This window comes from Marmota flaviventris, chromosome 2, assembly GCF_047511675.1.
Source record: "Marmota flaviventris isolate mMarFla1 chromosome 2, mMarFla1.hap1, whole genome shotgun sequence".
Classification (NCBI taxonomy): Eukaryota; Metazoa; Chordata; class Mammalia; order Rodentia; family Sciuridae; genus Marmota; species Marmota flaviventris.
In genome coordinates this window covers 50,938,058-50,961,682 of record NC_092499.1, presented here as the reverse complement: position 1 = coordinate 50,961,682, position 23,625 = coordinate 50,938,058, and the positions used below count along the sequence as shown (strand labels likewise).

Here is a 23,625-nt window from a genome sequence, read left to right as displayed (position 1 = left end):
TATGCAGAACTGAGAGGCAGGGGTAGGAGAAACACATTTGTTACTGTATAGCATTTGTGTGTGTGTGTGTGTGTGTGTGTGTGTGTGTGTGTGTTGCTGGAGATTGAACCCAGGGCTTTGGGCATGTGAGACATGCACCAAGCACTCTACCAACTGAGCTACATCCCCAGCCCCACTTAATAGCATGTTGTGCCTTTTGAATTTTTAATGTGTGAATGTGTTTCTATTTAAGGCAAAATTTTAAAAAAATTGCTGAGGACAGATTGCAAGTGTGGGGGGCATGCAGATACACTCAGAATTAAGATTATTTGTAGAGTGAGGATATTTTCATTTATATTTCAGTCTTAAACACTAACAGTAATAATACAGCACATTTTGGGAGATATCTTTAAAATTTATTGGTAGTCTTGAGAGTTAATTCATTTTCTGGTAACACATGAACCCATTTTAATGTGTCTCATACATTGTTTCATTTTTCCCATGCAGTGGATACATGGTAATGGGTGATTCTTTCAACACATCTTTATTCAAACAAACTTTTCAAAGAGTCTTTACCAAAGATATGCATGGACAATTTAAAATGGGCTTTGGTGGTACATTAGAAATAAAGGTAAGAACCAAAACTTCCCACATATGATATTTTTATCAAGAGAGAAATTGTAGGCTTGATCATAATTTTAAAATATCATTAATAAAATTCAATGTATGCTTTGAAAATAGTGAAATAGTGGTTATTTTATATTGAAATCTTTTTGTTTTCATTTGTTTTTGTGGTGCTGGGGTTAGAACCCAGGGCCTTATACATGCTAATCAAATGCTCTGCCCTTAACTACATCCCCAGCTCTTCTATTGAAATCTCGAATTAGAGATTTTGTTCACTTGAAGAGATTGAGCGTTTTTAAACAATTATTATAAGTAGAATTATGTGAGTAAATTTCTTTTACCTTTCTATTGTTTCTTTATATTGGTTTTAATTTTTAAAGTATGCTTTATCTTTTTAGTGCTAAATTTATTTATTTTAGTGCCAGTATTTTTAATGGAGAAATTATCTAACTTAAGATAAACTATTTTGTGTCATTTAAGATTTGACATAGAATAATTTTGTGGTTAGTTGTTATAAAATTCTATTATTCATTTCAAATTTGCATTTAAAAAACCTAAAGGGTTTGTTAGTTACATGTATATTATAAGCATGATTTTGAATATTAATTAAATATTAATCTTGTTATTGAATTTAGTTCTTGCTGTATATCCAGCATAATGCTTAGGAATTATAGAGACGTCGAGAGATGGTTTGGGGATTTAGCTCAGTGGCAGAGCCCTTGTCTAGTATGCACAAGGCAAGTTTGTTCTTTGACTCTGAAAAAAAAAAGTGAGATGTCAAGAGATATCTAAGGTGTAGTCTTGTCATAGGATAGAAAGACAAGACTAACTCATGTGATAGAATTGAATAGCAGATATAGTGTTTAGGGAAGAAAAATGAATTCATGTAGGGCACAATGTATCCTAGGCGAGTGTCATAATTTTTGAAAGATGGGAGGAGAATGCATTTTACTCAGGAGCCCAATGAGGAGAGAGGCAGAGAGGTGAGAATCAATATGAAGTATTTGAGAAAAATGTCCAGTGAGAGTGTATGATTTGTATTGGAATATAGGAGAAATAGTTTTAATTATGTGGGTTGGTTGTAGTTTGGAGATGCTTTTGTCTGCAAAAGTCATTGTAGTATAGTGAATAACTGTCTTAGGTAAAAGACAGTTATTCTTAGGTAACTTGTCTGTTTAGGATAAGTCATGAAAAGAAGCTCAAGCAAGAAAATAAATAGGCTTTCTACTTTTTTTAGATAGAAGATAATGTGATAGGTTAAATTTTTGTGACAGTAAAGACCAGAGAGAGACCATCTGGACAAATTTTTTTTTTTTTTTTAGTACTGGGAATTGAACTCAGGAGCAGTCAACCATTGAACTACATCCCAGCCCTGGGCTATTTTGTATTTTATTTAGAAACAGGGTCTCATTGAGTTGCTTAGTGCCTCACTAAGTTGCTGAGGCTGGCTTTGAACTTGCGATCCTCCTGTCTCAGCCTCCCGAGCTGCTGAGATTATAGGCATGTGCCCTTGTGCCTGGCTGGACAAGATTTTTATGTGGGAGGAAAACTATGGTTTTGGATTAATGCGTATTAATTTTGGGCATGGTGTAAGTTTCAATTCAGGGTGATATTTCCAAAGGGAGACCTCCTATAGGTTGATAGAAAAGAGAAGTAAAATTAAGTTTGAGCTGTATTTTAAATATGGGAGTTATCAGCATTAAAGTGCTCAGTGATGAATTATTTTCAATTTTAGTGTATTTTTGTTGGGTTTTTAGTTTTAAATATGGAAGAATATCTTAACATTCTTAAATACTTTGAAATGAACATATAAGCTTATCTTTGAGGAAACCAGACTGTATTCTTGTTTTGCAGACTTCAAGGGAAATAAAGATTTCAGGAGCAATTGGACCCTGTGTGTCTCTCAGTTCCAAAGGACCCTGTGTATCTGAAAATGTAAGTCACTTTTATTCTTTTATAAATTTTTTTTTTAGTTGTCGATGGGCCTTTATTGTATTTTATTTATATGCTGTGCTGAGAATTGAAACCCGTACTTTACACATGCTAGGCTAGCGCTCTATTACTGAGCTACAACCAACACTTTGAATTTTTTTTTTTAGTTGTAGATGGACACATCACCTTTATTTTATTTGTTTATTTTTATGTGGTGCCGGGGAGTGAACCCAGTGCCTCATGCATGCTAGGCAAGTGCTCTACCACCGAGCCATAACCCCTGCTTGAGGCCAGTCACTTTTATTCTTAAAAAGAAATACAGTTGATTCTTGGGCAGCACCAAGAAAGATTTGGTGTGGCATTCCTTTTTAAATTATTATATGGCCTGTTTTATTTTCTTCTGATATGCTTCTATTTGTGTTCTATGCTCTTTTCACATACACTTTCCCATCCATTCTTAAGTTAAAAACTTTTTTTTTTTTTTTGGTACTGGGAATTGAACTCAGGGGCAATTAACCACTGAGCCATATCCCCAGCTCTTTTTTGTATTTTATTTAGAGGCAGGGTCTCCTTGAATTGCTTAGTGCCTCTCTTTTGCTGAGCCTGGCTTTGAATTTGTAATCCTCCTGCCTTAGCTTCCCAAGCTATTGGGATTACAGTGGGATTACAGGTGTGTGTGCACCCACTCATGATATGGTCTTAAAAAACTCTTAAGCTTTTTTTTTTTTTTTTAATTTTGATATAGGATCTTGCTAAATTCAAGTTGCTGGCCTTGAATTTGTGAACCTCCTATTTTAGCCTCCTGAGACACTAGGATTACAGGCCCAGCAACTCTTAAGCTTTTAACATGAAGTGAATTGGTTTGAAAATTGAAATATTTTTTCTTACTGGAGATTTTTTTGTCCTTAATTTATATTAATAAATTATGTTCTCTGGCTTTCAAGCATACTATATTTTGTTTTTACAGGAGATAGGAACGGGTGGCACTTGTCAATGGAAGATATGTGGACTCAGTCCCACTACAACCTTAGCTATATATTTTGAGGTTGTTAATCAGGTATGACTTTCTGTATTTGAATATTTAAAAGTATATTTAATTTAGGTCATGAATATTTCATATGAATTTTAGGATTTTTTTTCTAGTTCTGTGAAGGATATCATTGGTATTTTAAGGAATTGAAATGGATCTGTAGATAGCCTTGGGTAGCATGGACATATTAATGATATTAGTTCTTCTAGTCCATGAACACAGTTGTCTTTCCATTTGTTTTAGCTTGTTTAATTTCTCTCATCAACATTTTATAATTTTCATTGTAAAAATCTTTTCCCTCTTTGATAAAATGTATTCATAAGTATTTTATTTTCTTTGTAGCTGTTATTGTAAATGGAATTGCTTTCTACTTCTTTTTATTTTTTTTATGCTGCTGGGGATTGAAACCATGGCCTTGTGCATGGTAGGAAAGTACTCTACCATGAGCTACATCTCTAGCCCTTGATTTCTATAATCTGCCATTGGTGTATAGCAGTGCTACTGAATTTTGTATGTTAATTTTGTATCCTGCAACTTTGATGAATTTGTTTATTATTTCCGTTTTTTGGTGGAATAGTTAGGATTTTCTGCACTTTGGGAAAGATCGTGTTGTTTGTTAACAGTGACACTTTGATTCCTCATTTCCAATTTGAATGCCCTTGATTTCCTTCTCTTGCCTAATTGCTCTAGGTAGTACTTCTAATATTGTGTTGAATAAAAATGTGAAAAATTTTCTAAACAAAATAACAGCAAACCAAGATCTCATTATAGATCTTAGAAAGCTTTTACCTTTCCCCTTTTATGTTGAAGTATGTTCCTTCCATACCTAACTTGTTTAGTGTTTTTAAAAAGGGATTAAAAAATTTTTTTTAGTTGTACGTAGATACAATACCTTTATTTTATTTATTTACTTGTGGTGCTGGGGATTGAACCCAGTGCCTGTGCATGTGAGGCAAGCACTCTACCAACTGAACTATGTCCCCAGCCCTATAAAGGGATTTTCAGTTTTGTCAAATTGTATTTTCTTCATCTATCAAGATGATTACATTTATTTATTTGTTTTTTGTATTCTTGAGAAGAATTTTACTTGATCATGGTGAATAATCTTTTTAATTTGCTTTTTTTCTTTTTGGTACTGGGGTTTGAACGTAAGGGCAGTCAACCACTGAGCCACATTCCCAGCCCTTTTTTAATACTTTATTTAGAGACAGAGTTTTGCTGAGTTGTTTAGGGCCTTGCTAAGTTGCTAAGGTTGGCTTTGAACTTGTGATCTTCCTGCCTTAGCCTCCTTAGCTGCTGGGATTGTAAGTGTATGCCACCATGCTTGGCTTTAATTTGTTCTTGAATTTGGTTTGCTGTTATTTTGTTTAGATTTTTTGCATCAATGTTCATTATGGACGTTGACCTGTAGTTATCTATTTTTGTTGCAACCTTGTTTGGTTTTGTTATCAGGGCAATGCTGGTCTCAGTTGGAAGAGTTCTTTCCTCTTCAGTTTTTTGGAATATTTTGAGAAGAATTGGTTAATACCAGTAGTTCTTCTTTACATGTTTGTTAGAATTGAGCAGTGAAGCTGTCTTGTCCTGGCTTTTGCTTGATGGGAGACTTTTTAATTTTTGAATGAATTTTATTATTACTAGAGAATATGTAGTCTATGATAATAACATAGTAAATTTTGTTTAGTTTTTACTCATTTGTTTTTACACAGCATAATGCTCCAATTCCTCAAGGAGGACGTGGTGCAATCCAGTTTGTTACCCAGTATCAGCATTCAAGTGGGCAGAGGCGCATCAGAGTGACCACCATTGCTAGGAAGTAAGTTATATATATATATATATTTTTTGTTGTTTGTTTGTTTGTTTTTTGTGGTGCTAGGATCAAGCCTAGGGTCTCGGGCATGCTAAGCAAGTGCTCTACCACTGAGCTGTATTCCTAGCCTATAAATTTTATTTGTTAGAGACTTAATTTACATATCCAAACTATTGGGCTGGGGATGTGGCTCAAGCGGTAGCGCGCTCGCCTGGCACGCGCGGGGCGCTGGGTTCGATCCTCAGCACCACATAAAAATAAAAAAATAAAAAGATGTTGTGTCCACCAAGAACTAAAAAAATAAATATTAAAAAAATTCTCTCTCTCTCTAAAAAAAAAAAAAAAACTATTATAGGTCATAATTCCAAATTGGATTCCCATTTTGGGAGACACAAGTAGAAAGCGAACATTTACAATTAACAGCATTTTATTTTTTTCAAACCCACTTTGTTTATTGTAGGGGCAGACAACCACTGAGCCACAATGATTGATAAGAACTGTAAGAGCAATTTTTAAAAAGTCCTGAGACTCATTCTTCAAAATATTTTTATTTACCTCATAACAATGAAAGAGGAGAGGGAAGAATCAAACATTTTTCTTTAATAGGCAGTAATATCTATATCTTTATATAAAATCTATATCTTTCTGTGTAGCTATATACATATATAAATCAGTACATACATATATATATACATATATAAGTATGTATATACCTTATATGTAATGTACTGATTAGTAGCATTATTTTTCAGTGGATGATAAAATTCTTAACTATGTTTCTTTTCAAGTGTTATTAGTTATTTAATTCATTTTTCAGATCTTTGTTCAGCTTCTGTTTTGTGGTACTGTTAGAGGAGAGTGTGAATGCAAGAGACTTGAACATACTTGGTCTTTATATGATGGTGGAGGCTCACCATCATATGGGTCCATCTTTAAATAATCTATGCTAAAAGGCCAATTGTGTTTTTTTTTCTTCGAATTCTTTGGGAATGAATGCTTTTATTAAATATAAAAAATTGAATTACTAGGAAAATTAGATTTTAAAAAGCCACTCAAAACACAGTTCCTATTTTTTATTAGTAGATTCATTAGACATAAAATTATTTTGTTGAGTTGCTCAAAATTTTCTGAAATTTTTAGTTTGTATTCTTATCTCATGGGAAATGAGACCTGGTTCATATACCACACTTTGACTAGCACCCGTTAAGACCACACAAGGTAAAGTCTCTAGTAGTTAAGATTATAGGATAGTGTTTTGTGTAACATGGTTTTGTCTGATTGTATTGATGTAGGCAGAATCTTCAGAGGGGAATAGTTAGGCATAACATATGGGGAGGTGGCCAGTGCCAACTTAAGCTCAAGGGGGTTCTCCTTCCTAGCTTAAGGAGGGTGTAAGCTACCTAAGAAATTGGTCTAGAATATTTAATCAAGAACAAAAGAAAAAGTTGGAAAAGGTGGAGCCCTGTAGGTTCAGTCCACACAGGACCTGGAGTTAGACAATTAGAAAAAGGCTCCTGTGGTTTATTTAAGGTGGTACATCAAAGGCAGGGATAAGGTTTCAGGGGTGGAGTCTTTTCTTCATTTACTAGAAACATGACTTTAGAGGCCTGAGAAAATAATCATAGTTATCCTATTTTTTCCTAGAAAATAACTTGGATCTGGAAATTTGGCTTGAGACTAGTAAGAATCATTGTGAAGGGATATTGACAAAACAGGAGATTTTTACAGTGTCAGAAATCTTGGGTTTTCTGGGTGAAATTTTTCTTATAATTAACATGTTATAATTAGCATGTTTTCATTGTGTTTACTTGCTCTAATATATTTCTGTTGTTGAACCATTATATTTTTACAAGAAAAAATGTCACTTTTATGGTTATCAGTTGGGAAAGTCTTGATTTAAACGATTTTGTTTTTAATTCTTTGATTATTTGAAAATAAATAATTAGTATTTAAGCTAAACTATTCATGTAGTCACTGTACATAAATTTCATTAAAAATAATTTTCAAAATTTTCAGTGCCCTTTTTTATTTATTCTCAGAAAACTAACAATAGAAGAAGAAGGGAGAAGAACTTTAAAGATTTTACTACCCAAATTCCCTTGGGATTGGTCTTATCTGTAAAATTGGTTCAACATTTATTTTCAGAAAGTTCATAAATATTGCCAGTCTTGCTCAAAGTGAGATACTTTGGAACTAGGATCATCTGAAGTAATATAAAACTGCACCTTTGGGCTGGGGATGTGGCTCAAGCAGTAACGTGCTCGCCTGGCATGCATGGGGCGCTGGGTTCAATCCTCAGCACCACATAAAAATAAAATAAAGATGTTGTGTCCACCGAAAACTGAAAAATAAATATTAAAAAATTCTCTCTTAAAAAAAAAAAAAAAACAAAAAACTGCACCTTTGAAATATCGAATAAACAAATATAAACAAAGATAGCCCAGCAATAGTTTTACTGAATTGGATTTATAGAACATGTGAATTTAATAAATTACTGCTATTTTATGCATAATATCAAATTAATCCCTCAGGTTGAAATTCTCATGTAACTTTTGATTTTAGTCAGTATACTAAAGTGGAGAGAAAAGAATATGAAGTAATTTTAATTATGTGATTTTTTTAGCACTAATGATCAAAGGCTAATGAGAAAAAATTCTATTGTTTTCCAGTTTAGGCTTAGAGAAAATCTTTATTTTTATATTTCCATTTTTCTGCTTAATTCCCCCTTTGGTGGTACTAGGGAGTAAACCAGGGCCTGACACATGCTGTGAAAATGTTTTACCACTGAGCTATTTCCTAAGCCCCTTTTCTGCTTTTATAAAATTGAAGAAATAAAGTCCTAACATCTGATAAAGAGATTCGTGTATCTATGTGTATATGTATATATATATATATATACACACATGTGTATACTATTATGTTTACTTGTAAAAATCTTACTGTTTTCAGGATTGTGGATATATGCATTTACGGTTTACTTTAGAGAATTTTTTTAGGTTTGGTTATATTTTTGTGAAAACAATGCTGCAGTGAAACAAGTATTAGTGATTTCTTTTTAAAAAATGTGGTAGGTCTGGGGATGTAGTTCAGTGATTGTGTGCTTGCCTAGCTTGTATGAAGTCCTGCATTCAATCCCTGGTATCACTGAAACAAAACAATTCAAACAACCAAAAAAAGCTTCTACCCCCCCTCCCCAAAGCTAATTTGTCTATGTAGTGTTGGAATTTGAAATATTGAAGTAGTTTTCTTCATTTTTTCAAATTTAAATCTGTGTGGTGGCCAACTATGATGATGTGAATATAATTCAGCAACATTTCTGTACTTTCTTATTTCTTTAGCTGGGCAGATGCTCAAACTCAAATCCAAAACATCGCTGCATCTTTTGACCAGGAGGCAGCTGCCATTCTTATGGCCCGGCTAGCAATATATAGAGCAGAAACAGAGGAAGGACCAGATGTGCTCAGATGGCTGGACAGACAGCTCATTCGACTGGTAAATAAACATTGTGCTTCTCTAATAAACATATGTTTTCATTTGTAATATGTTTGCTGTATCTCCTTAAAAGTACTTAACAGTGACCCTGAAGTACTATATGAGGGATTCCTATTTAAATTACTGAGACAATACCATAGTAATGATAGTAAAATTCAGTAGTAACTTCCAGTAAAAGTGAATTCCTTTTTTTCCTTAACATGAAAGAATGGCAAGTATGTAACCTATATTTTTCTATTGATTTTAGTTGGTATGAAATTAGTTTGAAATTTAGTTAGGTAAGTAACTGCTCTTACTACTTTTTTTGTATATTCATTGTTAGTTTTATTTCTGTTTAATATTGAATGGAACTTCATATTGTAAATACATATTTTAAAAGTAAGTGAGGTATATATAAATTATACATATTAAATATAGAAATATAGACAAGTATCAATTACAAATTACATAGATTACAAATATATGCTAGAAAAATGATTGGTGTTGATTTACTTGATTTTGTAAACATACCAGGAACCCATTTCTCACATTGTGACCTAGAAGGCTTTATTTAATTAATTAATTAATTTTAACTTTATATATATATATATATATATATATATATATATATATATATATATATATAAAATAAATATAAAATATATTTATATATTATATACATTATATTTAATATGTTTATTAATATATATAAATATATATATTTATTTTTTAAGTGTAAATGGACACAACACAATGCCTTTATTTTTATGTGTTGCTGAGGATCGAACCCGGATCCCACCCGTGCTAGGGGAGTGCTCTACTGCTGAGCCACAATCCCAGCCCCCTAGAAGACTTTATTAATGTTCTACTTTTACTCCTCTGGCCTGTCATTTCCTTGAAAGTACTTCTGCATTCACTCTTCAGCTTGAATACCCTATGGAGAGAGCTCTGTTAAGCTATTGAGTACAAGAGACAACTAATTTGCTTTTAAACTATCAAATAGGTTGTGCTTTATTTCATGTTTTAAAAATAGTCTTGAGTGAACTAGGCTTGTGCTCTACCACTGAGCTACATCCCAGCTCTTTTTTATTTTTTATTTTTGATACAGAGTTTGGCTGGGTTGCCCAGGCTGGCCTTGTTCTCCTGCTTCAGCCTCCTGAATAGCTAGAATTGTGGATGTATGCTACCACATCTAGCATTAGCTATTTTTTTTCCACTTTCATCTTTATTTATAAAACATGTGAATTTAATAAATTATTTTATGCAAAATATCAGATTAATCCCTCAGACTGAAATTCTCACTCAACTTTTGGTTTTAGTCAATATATTAGTGTAGAGAGAAAAGAACACAAAGTAATTTTAATTATGTGATTTTTACAACTAAGGTTGAATTAAAGACCAAGGAGAAAAAAATTCTGTGAAGCATCTCTCTGTAGAAAACAGTGTTATGACAGTATTAGTGTATTTTTTTTTTTTAAATTTTTTATTGTTGGCTGTTCAAAACATTACATAGTTCTTGATATATCATATTTCACAATTTGATTCAAGTGGGTTATGAGCTCCCATTTTTACCCCATATACAGATTGCAGAATCACATCAGTTACACATCCATTGATTTACATATTGCCATACTAGTGTCTGTTGTATTCTGCTGCCTTTCCTATCCTCTACTATCACCCCTCCCCTCCCCTCCCCTCCCCTCTTCTCTCTCTGTGCCCTCTACTGACATTCGTTTGTCCCCCTTGTATTATTTTTCCCCTTCCCCTCACTTCCTCTTGTATGTACTTTTGTATAACTCTGAGGGTCTCCTTCCGTTTCCATGCTTTTTCCCTTCTCTCTCCCTTTCCCTCCCACCTCTCATCCCTGTTTAATGTTAATCTTCTTCTCATGCTCTTCGACCCTACTCTGTTCTTAGTTACTCTCCTTATATCAAAGAAGACATTTGGCATTTGTTTTTTAGGGATTGGCTAGCTTCACTTAGCATAATCTGCTCTAATGCCATCCATTTCCCTGTAAATTCTATGATTTTGTCATTTTTTAATGCAGAGTAATACTCCATTGTGTATAAATGCCACATTTTTTTTTATCCATTCATCCATTGAAGGGCATCTAGGTTGGTTCCACAGTCTAGCTATTGTGAATTGTGCTGCTATGAACATCGATGTAGCAGTGTCCCTGTAGCATGCTCTTTTTAGGTCTTTAGGGAATAGACCGAGAAGGGGAATAGCTGGGTCAAATGGTGGCTCCATTCCCAGCTTTCCAAGAAATCTCCATACTGCTTTCCAAATTGGCCGCACCAATTTGCAGTCCCACCAGCAATGTACAAGTGTACCCTTTTCCCCACATCCTCGCCAGCACTTGTTGTTGTTTGACTTCATAATGGCTGCCAATCTAACTGGAGTGAGATGGTATCTTAGGGTGGTTTTGATTTGCATTTCTCTGACTGCTAGAGATGGTGAGCATTTTTTCATGTACTTGTTGATTGATTGTATGTCCTCCTCTGAGAAGTGTCTGTTCAGGTCCTTGGCCCATTTGTTGATTGGGTTGTTTGTTCTCTTATTGTCTAATTTTTTGAGTTCTTTGTATACTCTGGATATTAGGGCTCTATCTGAAGTGTGAGGAGTAAAGATTTGTTCCCAGGATGTAGGCTCTCTATTTACCTCTCTTATTGTATCTTTTGCTGAGAAAAAACTTTTTAGTTTGAGTAAGTCCCATTTGTTGATTCTAGTTATTAACTTTTGTGCTATGGGTGTCCTATTGAGGAATTTGGAGCCCGACCCCACCGTATGTAGTTCGTAGCCAACTTTTTCTTCTATCAGACGGCGTGTCTCTGATTTGATATCAAGCTCCTTGATCCATTTTGAATTAACTTTTGTGCATGGCGAGAGAAAGGGATTCAGTTTCATTTTGTTGCATATGGATTTCCAGTTTTCCCAGCACCATTTGTTGAAGATGCTATCCTTCCTCCATTGCATGCTTTTAGACCCTTTATCAAATATAAGATAGTTGTAGTTTTGTGGATTGGTTTCTGTGTCCTCTATTCTGTACCATTGGTCCACCCGCCTGTTTTGGTACCGGTACCATGCTGTTTTTGTTACTATTGCTCTGTAATATAGTTTGAAGTCTGGTATCGCTATACCGCCTGATTCACATTTCCTGCTTAGCATTGTTTTTGCTATTCTGGGTCTTTTATTTTTCCATATGAATTTCATGATTGCTTTCTCTATTCCTACAAGAAATGCCGTTGGGATTTTGATTGGCATTGCATTAAACCTATAGAGAACTTTTGGTAATATCGCCATTTTGATGATGTTAGTTCTGCCTATCCATGAACAGGGTATATTTTTCCATCTTCTAAGATCTTCTTCTATTTCTCTCTTTAGGGTTCTGTAGTTTTCATTGTATAAGTCTTTCACCTCTTTTGTTAGGTTGATTCCCAAGTATTTTATTTTTTTTGAAGATATTGTGAATGGAGTGGTTGTCCTCATTTCCATTTCAGAGGATTTGTCGCTGATATACAGGAATGCCTTTGATTTATGCGTGTTGATTTTATATCCTGCCACTTTGCTGAATTCATTTATTAGCTCTAATAGTTTCTTTGTAGAGCCTTTTGGGTCTGCTAGGTATAGAATCATATCATCTGCAAATAGTGATAATTTAAGTTCTTCTTTTCCTATTTTGATGCCTTTAATTTCTTTCGTCTGTCTAATTGCTCTGGCCAGTGTTTCGAGAACTATGTTGAACAGAAGTGGTGAGAGAGGGCATCCCTGTCTTGTTCCAGATTTTAGAGGGAATGCCTTCGATTTTTCTCCATTCAGAATGATGCTAGCCTGAGGCTTAGCATAGATTGCTTTTACAATATTGAGGTATGTTCCTATTATCCCTAGTTTTTCTAGAGTTTTGAACATAAAGGGATGCTGTACTTTGTCGAATGCTTTTTCCGCATCTATCGAGATGATCATATGGTTCTTATTTTTAAGTCTATTGACGTGGTGAATAACATTTATTGATTTCCGTATATTGAACCAGCCTTGCATCCCAGGGATGAATCCTACTTGATCATGGTGCACAATTTTTTTGATATGTTTTTGTATCCGATTCGCCAGAATTTTATTGAGGATTTTTGCATCTAGGTTCATTAGAGATATTGGTGTGTAGTTTTCTTTGAAGTGTCTTTGTCTGGTTTAGGTATCAGGGTGATGTTGGCCTCGTAGAATGAATTTGGAAGTTCTCCCTCTTTTTCTATTTCCCGAAGTAGCTTGAAAAGTATTGGTATTAGTTCCTCTTTAAAGGTTTTGTAAAACTCTGCTGTATACCCATCCGGTCCTGGGCTTTTCTTAGTTGGTAGTCTTTTGATGGTTTCTTCTATTTCCTCAATTGATATTGGTCTGTTTAGGTTGTCTAAAAAACAGAGATTTAACTTCTCACAGAGTCAGCCATTGATGGGACACTATCAGTACAAATGCCAACACAGTTCCTCAGAGATGGACCTTTCATTCCAGATAGGAAGATAAATCATTAAATATATTTTGACCTTTATTTGTTTTGGGCAATAGAGAAGATTATCTTTGCAGTAGCAAAATTTTCTGGAATTTTACTATCATTTAAAAACCTGCCATGACATTGGTGAAACCTGTGAACTTGTCATTCTGAATAGGGATATTGTTATTTTTTACCTTATTACACAAACTTCTTTAGCATTATGTGAAATGTCATCAGTTCTTTGGCTAATACTGTTTTATAATGAAACCTGTGTTTTGGAGTGCTGAATATTGAACCCAAGGCCTTTTGAACACTAAGTATGTGTTATACCACTGAGCTACTCTCCCAACTCTCTAAAATGGAATTTTTTGATTTCCCAGATTGCAGTTTGTCCTAACATTTTATTTACTATTCTTTTACATGTTGGCATTGCTAGGTTCTTACCAATTCTTGTAAGACTGAGAAAAATGGGATAATTGCTAGAGTTGCCCTGTAGTCAGGGAAATGGAAAACTTCATAGTTTATAGTTTTGGTATATGAATCTGTGTAGCCTTTATAAACATCTTTATAACCACGTGTGTCAAGGAAGTTGTTGACTACATCAAAAACTTAAAAACTATATTTTACTTAGAAATCTCTCAGAATTTATTCTAAAATTACAATAGGATAAATGAAGATGCCAATAATGAGGGATTGATTGGTTAAGATAGTTATGGTGTATGTCAGTATTGAAATGCTAGTCAGGCATTAAAATTGAAGTAGTAATAAGAGTATTTAATGACATGAAAGAAATGCTCACAATTAAAGCAGAAATTTTTGGCATAAGTATCAGATACTTCCAACTCTGGGATTTTTTTTTTTTTTTTTTTTTGGTACTGGGGATTGAACTCAGAGGTGTTCTATCACTAAGCTATTGTCCTAGCCCTTCTTTTTTTTATTTTGAGACAGGGTCTTGCTAAATTGCTGAGGCTGGCCTTAAATTTGTAATCCTCCTTCCTCAGCCTCCTGAGTAGCTGGGATTACAGGCATGTTCCCACTCTGCCCAGCTCAATAATCCTTTGTTTCCTTCATTATTATAACATCAGGTTTGCCTAATACATTATTTTAACAGAATTTGGGACACATTTTGACAGGTGTATAGTTAATATAATGTGGCTGATAGTTCTGAATAATGCCTGACATACTGACTTTTTCACAAAATCTATTCAATATATTTGGTATTCTAGATCTTCTCAAGTATATATGATATTCTGTCATCACTATCCAGAAGTTTATGCAATGTTAGAAATGCACTATTACAGAACTGGCACCCACATGTAGCTAATCAACACTTGAAATTTGGCTAGTGCAATTGAGGAACTGACTTTCTAATTTTTATTTGATTTTAATTAATTTAAATTGTCACATGTAGCTAGTGGCTATCATTGGACAACGACGAGTTTATTAATTTGCCAGTGAAGCATTATGAGGGAAAATTAAGATAGCAATGCTCTTATTCTCAGATCTGGGTTTTTTTTTTTTTTTTTTCCAAGGATTAACTCTATTATAATGACTTATTTCCTTCCTGCTTGCCTGCTTGGGATTGAACCCAGGGCCTCTCATATGATAGGCAAGTAGCTGGGTGTGGTGTTGCATGTCTGGAATCCCAGTGACTCTGGATGCTAAGGCAGGAAGAACACATGTTTGAGATCAGCCTCAGCAATTTAGCAAGACCCTCAGCAACTTAGAGAAACCCTCTCAAAATAAAAAAAGGACTGGTTTCCTCAGTGGTAAAGGGGCCTTGGGTTTAATTCCTAATGCCAAACAAAGCAGAACAAAAACATGATAGGCAAGTGCTCTGTAACTGAGCCTCCATCTATGACTTTTCTATCCTTGGATAACTCTGATTCTGAAATGGTTTTTCCTGGAAGCTAAAATTAGATTAAGCCATATATACCTTTTACTTTCTTTGTAGGGCACAAATAAATGATAGAGCTGAACATTCCAGGTAGCAAGAGTCCTGCACAACTTCTAGCAGTGAACCTTTTGTTACTTTTTGTTTATTACATTTTGCCTGTTGTTTTTGTCCTTAACTCATATGCAACTACTATGGTAAACATTTCCAGAAGATAGAACAGTTACATAAGTCTTAAAAACTTTTCAGTTATGGGATTTGCATGTGAATGGATGGAACTAGAGAACATCATAAGTGAAATAAGCCAGTTCCAAAAAACCAAAGGCCAAATGTTTTCTCTGATAAGAGAATGTTGATCCATGAATGGGGCGAAGGGTGGGGTGGGGTGGTAGGGAAGAATGAAGGAACTTTGGATTGTGCAGAGGGGAAGGGTGGGGCAATGGGGATTAGAAGGATGGTAGAATAAGACAGACATTATTACCCTATATACATGTATAATTGGTGTGATTCTGCACCAGGTACAGCCAGAGGAATGAGAAGTTATGCTCCATTTGTGAACAATGTGTCAAAATACATTCTATTCTCATGTATAAATAATTAGAACAAATTTAAAAAAAAGTAGAAGGGAGACCAGTAGAATAGAAGAAGGGGATCAGGAGGAGGGAGGGAGGGAGGGATGGGAAAGGGGAGGTACTGGGGAATGAAATTGATCAAATTATACTGTTTTATTGTGTGCATGTATGAATATATTATAACACCACCCCCCCCAAAAAAAAAAAAAAAAAAAAAACCTTTTCAGGGCAGAGACTTTTTACTCAAGAATAAGAAAAGTTATGATTTATTGAGTGCTTTAGTAAGTGCCAGTCATTGTGCTAGGCAGTTTTTCTTGTAGATAATCTTACTTAATTCCCTAGATGCCTTTTGTCATGTTATCATAGCCTACTTCTCTGTTGCCAATGTATGTCCCTCTTTACATCTTCTAATTTCTGCCTTTCTTTATCAGATTTCCTGTTGGTCTTTCTGATTTTCTTTTCCTCACCTCTTCTTTCTTTATGGTATTTCTGATATATGAAATTTTGTACCAGCAATGTACTTTTATAGCTACTCTGGCATTTTGATAGGCATCTTTCCTTTAGTTGGCTAATATCTTTCTTGGTAAAGTGTTAGGGAATTTTTTTGGCCAGTGTCTAGGAGTTCTTTATTTATTAACAAAGATACTTAGTTAAACAAATCCAAATATTCTAGGGTGAGTTGTTACTATACTATTATTGTTTCTGAAATTCGAATGTTTTCTTTTTGTTGTAATCAATCTCTTGCTAAATGTATATGTAATATTCCAGTTTTATCCTATATCAAGTGTCTACCTCCTAAAATGTAGTAACTTCTTATAAATAGAATATATAGAGGCAACAAGTTTTGGCTCTGATAGCAGAAATTCATTACTAACACATTTTATTTTATTTTATTTAGTGTCAGAAATTTGGAGAGTATCACAAAGATGATCCAAGTTCCTTCAGATTTTCAGAAACTTTCTCTCTTTATCCACAGGTAAGTAGATAAAATTCTTCTCTTGCGTTGCCAGTAGCATTTTGTCTTACTTTTTTTTTTTTTTTTTTTTAAATACCAGGGATTGAACCCATGGGTGCTTAATCTCTAAGCCATATCCCTAGCTTTTTTTTATTTTGAAACAGGGTCTCACTAAGTTGCTTAGGGCCTTCTGAAGTTGCTTAGGCTGGCTTTGAACTTGCAATTTTCCTACTTCAGCCTTCTGAGCTGCTAGGATTAAAGGCGTGTGTCACCATGCCCAGCTATTATTTATCTTTTATTACTCATCTCATAAGATCTATTTTTTTTGAAATATTTTTTTAGTTGTCAATGGACCTTTATTGATACATGGTGCTGAGAATGGAACCCAGTGCCTCACACATACTAGGCAAGTGATCTGCCACTGAGCTACAACCCCAGCCCCATAGGACCTATTTTTATTGAGTTATTCTTTTGATTAGGTAACTTTTGGGATAGCTAAGTAATTAATACTATGCTGTGAGTATCGAATGAAAAGTCTATAGTGTTTTTATATTTTGCTCTTACAAATAGTCATTTATTTGTGGAATACAGATTTATAATGAAACCCTACTGTTACTTCAGTTGGGTGTAAGTGATTAGCTTTCCATCTGATATAACAGGTTCTAATTGCAGTGATACCACAAAGACTTTTTTTTTTTTCTTTTTGTGTTGCTTGGGGTTGAACCCAGGGCCTTGTGCGTGCAAGGCAAACACTCTACCAACTGAGCTATATCCCCACCCCCACCCCCCCCAAGAACTTTTTGTGAGGTAATTTTACCAATTACTTAGACTTACAGCATGTTATCATCACCTCAGAACAGTTTTGTGGGCTATACCAGGTAAAGAAACTAACTTGATTTACCTTATGAACCTTTTCCACTGGGCATAGTGGAATCTGTCCCCTTATCTATAAACTCTATAGATATTATAGTTGTTTATATAATAAATAACAGAGAGAACATTTATTCAACTGAGTACTATAATGATGATGACCTGGATCCCACTTGAAGGAGTCTCAGTCTGAAGGGTAAAATTGGGGATGTACACCCAAACAACACAGAAGAAAAAGTGAGAAATGCTATGAAAGGCATATAGAATTTAAAGAAAACCTAAAGAAACTCTTTCAAATGAATGGTTTGATACATTTTTATAGAGGGTGACATTTCAGCTCAACTTAGAGGGATGATAGATATTGAGATACAGAAATTCAAGTTTTTGCCCTTAAAAACTTTGTGTAAAAGCTAGATCCTGGGGCTGGGGTTGTGGCTCAGTGGTAGAGTGCTTGCCTCACATATGTGAGGTACTGGATTCAATCCTCAGCACCACATAAAAATAACAGAGCAACAATCCATTGCTATGCCTAATTGTGTTAATAATGTTCTAGTCAAAATAAAACTAATTAAAAAGAAAAAAAAAAGCTAGATCCTTTGTTGATTTGTGATCCAGAAACCCCATTTTTTTTTTTTTTAAATAAAGGGAGACTTTTCTAAACTAATGAGGTTTTAGAGAATTAAGGAAAAAAACAGGATCTATTTGTCTTAAGGCATGCAAAGTCCTTTCTGAGGCCTTATCTTTGTGATTGAAAAAAAAAAGCAAAATGAATGTGGGTATTAGCATACTATATGTTAGACTGAGTTTTTCAGTTTCCTTTCTTCCTCTTTTGTCCTTACTCTAAGACTTCTCTTTGGAATTTTAGATCCCACCAATCTCCTTTTTTCCCTTCTGCTGGAAGTAGGAAGCAGAAAACTCAGAAATATTTTTTCCTTAGGTTTTTCAAAACCTGAGGATCTTATATAAAGGTGCCAGAGGCACATGCATAGGCACACTCTGGGAATCCAGTGACTTAGTAGACTCAGGCAGAGGGATTTAGTGAGATCTTGTCTCAAAGTAAAAATTCAAAGGAAGTAGGATGTAGCTCAGTTAAGTGCCCCTGGGTTCAAACCCCGGTACCAAGAATAAATAAATAAATAAATAAAAAAGATAGATAGATAAAAGTGGCATACATTAAATTCAAGGGAAGTCTTTATCCCCAAAATATTTACCTAAGAATTTAGTAATTAGACATTCTTGTAAGTAAATAGGAATGATTCAAATGATAAGGGGTGAGAGAACCTCTCTATTGTATTATGGATCACTGAAAAAGATGATATATCATGAGCTTTGTAATGTTTTGAACAACCAATAAAAAAAGAAAGAAAGGAAAAGGAAGGAGAATTTCACTGAGTGCTATGTGTTGGGAGAGAACTGTGAAGTAAGTTCCAAGCAGGAGGAACATGCAGGCACTTAGGACCTCAGGACTGAAAGAATTTAAGAGACATGATGAAAGACAAGTGGGAGTACTTTGGGGCTGATCCTGCTGATTTTAGGAAAGATCTAGTAGAGATAGCTGTTCTTTATTTAGGCCTGCCTCTCTCCTTTTTTAAAAAAATCTGTTTTATTTGAGGAGGAGGAAGTAAAAGAAGAAAGAAGCTGTAAAACAAAGTTTGGAGGATGTTTCCTAGGCATGGGGAAGACCTAAATATTAGATAACACTATGGGTATAGATAAAGTTTTTTTCTCTTTTTGAAACTAATGCAGACTCTTCCTAGCCCAAATTTTTAGATGCATGTCAAAAATAAAAAGTATTTTAATCTACTTTTGTTTTTTTTGAGAGCCTTTTGATGTAGTAATGAAAAAACCCAGAGTTGTGGTCAGAGGGATGAGGGATAAAAACAGAGAATGCTGGGACTAGGGTTGTGGCTCAATGGTAGAACACTTGCCTAGCATGTGTGAGGCACTGTATTCGATTCTTAGCACTGCATATAAATAAATAAAATAACATCCATTGACAGCTAAAAATATGTATATATATATTAAAAAAACAAAAAAATAACAACAGAGAAGCTGATAAAACACTACCTGGCATCAGCTTCAGAAGAATAGATTTGAACAAGAAGTTTTTTTCCTACTTTTATATTTTGGAGTTACCTCTCATTTAATTTTTTTTCTTTTCATAGAATTATATTTTCAAGCAGCTGATAAATAGCATGAATTTCTGAGGAATATTGTTTAGAATGTTCTCAACATAAATTGTTTATTATATTGTTTATAGTTGTAAACAAATGCTTTTCTTGATTGTAAACTGCTGTCCTGATATTAAAATCAGTAACAATATCTCATATTTTATTTTACAGTTTATGTTTCATTTAAGACGATCTCCTTTCTTGCAAGTTTTTAACAATAGTCCCGATGAAAGTTCGTATTATCGTCATCATTTTATGCGTCAAGATCTGACCCAGTCTCTAATCATGATTCAGCCTATTCTGTATGCATATTCTTTTAGTGGACCACCAGAGGTAGGAGGAACACACACACAAATGTTCATTGGTCTTACTACTGTGATGTTTGGCATTAAAATAGAACAGTTAATTTAAAAGTATATATATAATTATTATATACAAGAATTGAATCACTTATTCACTTAAAAATATTTATGAGAGCTTTTTTTATACTAGATATCTTGGTAAGTATAGTGAGAGATCATTAAAAATAATATAAAAATATTGTAGAAGAGACTTTTAGATGATTTTGTCTGACCATTTGGTTGATCAAATCCTGTAACACCTATGATTATTCTTTTTTTTGGTACCAGGAATTGAACCCATGGGTGTTTAACTACTGAGCCACATCTCCAACCTGTATTGTGTTTTATTTTGAGAAAGGGTCTTGCTAAGTTGCTTAGGGCCATGCTAAGTTGCTGAGGCTAGCTTTGAACTTGTGATCCTCCTTCCTCAGCCTCCCGAGCTGCTGGGATTTAGGTGTGTGTAACCATTCCTGGCCTATGATTATACTTCATATCTTTAACAATGTTCAGATGTGATTGTGATTCTGTAGTACTCAGCTGATTTCAAAATTAGTGTCAGATAGTTACAGTATTCTGTCTAAACATAGTCTCATTTTCCTTTGGTCCTTTGAGAACATAAGATACAGTTGCTATATTTAAGACATACTTAGAAGAATGATGGCTTAACTTCCTTATCAAACTGTTCCATTTACTTTAACCTGTTATCAGTGAACAGTTTTTCTGTTCTATATTCTGAATTGTCTGTTTTACCACTTATAAAAATTTGTAATGACTGTATTTGAAAGTAATACTTGAAGAAGGATCAGTATATAGAGAATATTTGTGATTTCTATTTGTTAGTGATCCTTCATGATACCTCATGTCTTATAAAATAGTAGGAAATGTTTTATTTTGTTAGTGTAATTTTTAAATAATTTGTCAAATAGTTTCTACTAGGAAAATACATTTTTAAAATACGTTGGTTTGGCTATGTATTTTAATTTTGTAACTCTTTGAATCAAAAAAATAAGTTTTATAAGTAACTTCTTATTTCAGAGTAATGTATATAAACTGTAGACACTGGGAAAAATGTAGAATAGTGTCTAGAAGAAAATTGAATCCCACCATCCCTAGTCCCTGCTCCTATCAAATTCCAACCATTTCATTTAATACATTAATCCCATTAGCCTCATTTTCCTAAGGCTTTGCTTTTGAAATTATTTCTTTCTCTCCTGCATCACCACTTTTGTGTCCATCTGTATCATTCTCATTAACCTAGAAACTTTAACAGCAGTCAGGTTGAAAAAGAAAACTATCAAAATCCTCATCCTTTCCTTACATTTTCTTTAATTATCATCAATTTCTCTGCTCACAATTAAATTCAAAAAAGTTATTTATTGTCTACACTTTCTCACTTGACATTCATCACATGTCATACATTTCCCACTTTATAATATACGGGTTGAACATCTGTTTTTGTCCCTAACATTATATTAAAATGGCTCTTATCAAGACCACCATTATTCCACAACTTGTTTCAACAAGCTATTCACAGTATTTGCTAATAAGGACTCTCTTCTCAAAAACCTTATGCTTTAGTCTTTTCTGACTCCTACTGTTCTCACCTGGTATTCCCCTACTCATGAAGGTCCCTTTAAGACTTGTAAATATTGGCATGCTTATAGGCTCAATCTTTTGTGTTCCTTATCTTCTCCCCTCTCTAGGTGATGCATTCTAATCCCATGGTTTTAATTACCATCTTTGGGCATATGATACCCAAATTTATATCATCAGTTTGGTCCACTCCTTTTTATTCATATATGGAAATTTGCTCTATCCCAAGCCTTTCTCATTTCATTTATTGCTGCCACTATTAAGCTTAAGAGTTATCCTTGATTTCTTCTTGACTCTATTTTTTGTTACCTCAGTTTGTAAAGATATCTTAGAAAATTAAATTAAAATACACTGCAAGAATTTTTTTTTAATACTAAGAGATTTTAAGTAATAAAAATTTCAGAATCAAAAACTATTCTGGAGCTGAGTATAGTGCTACATGCCTGTAATACCAGCAACTTGGGATGCTGAGGCAGGAGAATAGCAAGTTCGAGGCCAACTTGGGCAACTTAGTGAGACCCTTCCTCAAAATAAAAAATTTTAAGCAGGGCTGGAGGTGTAGATCAGTGGTAGAATGCTCCTGGATTAAACCACCAGTTCCACAATTAAAAAGAAAATCCTGGAAAGATCCATTTTGTATCTTTAAGTAGTTAATTTTTTTGTAACTCTGATTGTTTTCTCCATGTTAGCCGGTTCTTCTTGATAGCAGCAGCATTCTTGCAGATCGTATTCTTCTCATGGACACATTCTTCCAGATTTTGATTTATCATGGTGAGGTAAGATCCTGTAGCCATTTAAGGCTATGCATGTAAAGTCTTTTTTACTCAAGGAAGGTTTTTAACTCCTGTATTAATATAGCTAGTGTTCATCTCTGATAATAAACTTTGATTTCCCTGTTTATAAAATACAGGTTGAGCATGCCTAATCCAAAACTCCAAATCTGAAATACTCCAAAATCTGATACTTTGCACACTGACATGAGTCAAGTAGAAAATTCCACTATGAAACTTTGTGTCATGCTCAAAGTTATTAAAAATATTATGGAAAAACTACCTTCAGATTGTATCTGTAATAACTATATAATACATAATGAATTTTTGTTTAGATTGGGCTTCCATCCCCAAGATATTTCATTATGTGTATGCATTTAAATGTATTTAAAAATCTGAAAAAAAATCTGAAGTCCATAACACTTCTGGTTCCAAGGATCTCAAATAAGGAATGCTCAACCTGTGTGTATATAATGTGATTCTTCTTAATTTAGGTTTTTAGGTTTCAATCACAATTGACCCTCCTCTGTTTTTTTGTTGTTCTCATTTGTCTATACATGTTTGTACAAATAGATTTTATACAAATCAAGTGCTGTGAATGTAAAAACATTGACATGTGCATAGATATATGAGATTTTTGGGTTGTACCTTGAAGAGAGGATAAAAGCCAGCCTTTGTCAGGAGACAAATTTTTTTTTTTTCATTATTTCATGTGATCATTATAAGTTATTTTAAAAAGTGTCTCACATGATCTTGAAAAGTTCATTTAAGGCATAAATGAATTAAAATTTATAACTTAATTGGAATGGTAAATGATTGAAAAGAGTAGAATATTTGAGAAACCATTAAGCTTTAACTCAGGTATTTAGCAGAACTCTATTCTTACTGAATTTATCCAGCCAATATTTAAGTACATCCACTGTATAAAAAAGTAGCATACTCTGGATGTTTAGAAGAGATCGATTTTTCACAGACCTGCGCTCAAGCTTATAGTCTAGTATTTTAGTAACTTATACAGATTTATCTTTAAATTTTCTTTAATTGTAAATTATTTTAGATTTGCATTGGAATAGTAAAGATGTTACTAAAAATATCCTTTTAAGTAATACTCTAGAACTTTAAAAATTTTATTC

At 33.9% G+C, this 23,625-nt stretch overlaps 1 protein-coding gene across 1 annotated transcript in view; it reads left to right on the top strand.

The window, feature by feature from the left end:
• Positions 1-23,625, top strand: part of Sec23a (SEC23 homolog A, COPII coat complex component) — a 54,674-nt gene that overhangs the window by 20,286 nt on the left and 10,763 nt on the right. The window contains exons 10-17 of the mRNA XM_027929812.3: positions 487-610; positions 2,458-2,538; positions 3,503-3,592; positions 5,272-5,378; positions 8,711-8,864; positions 16,691-16,768; positions 19,960-20,121; positions 22,412-22,498. Coding sequence (XP_027785613.2) covers positions 487-610; positions 2,458-2,538; positions 3,503-3,592; positions 5,272-5,378; positions 8,711-8,864; positions 16,691-16,768; positions 19,960-20,121; positions 22,412-22,498 — 883 coding nt within the window. The remainder of the gene's footprint in view (positions 1-486; positions 611-2,457; positions 2,539-3,502; positions 3,593-5,271; positions 5,379-8,710; positions 8,865-16,690; positions 16,769-19,959; positions 20,122-22,411; positions 22,499-23,625) is intronic.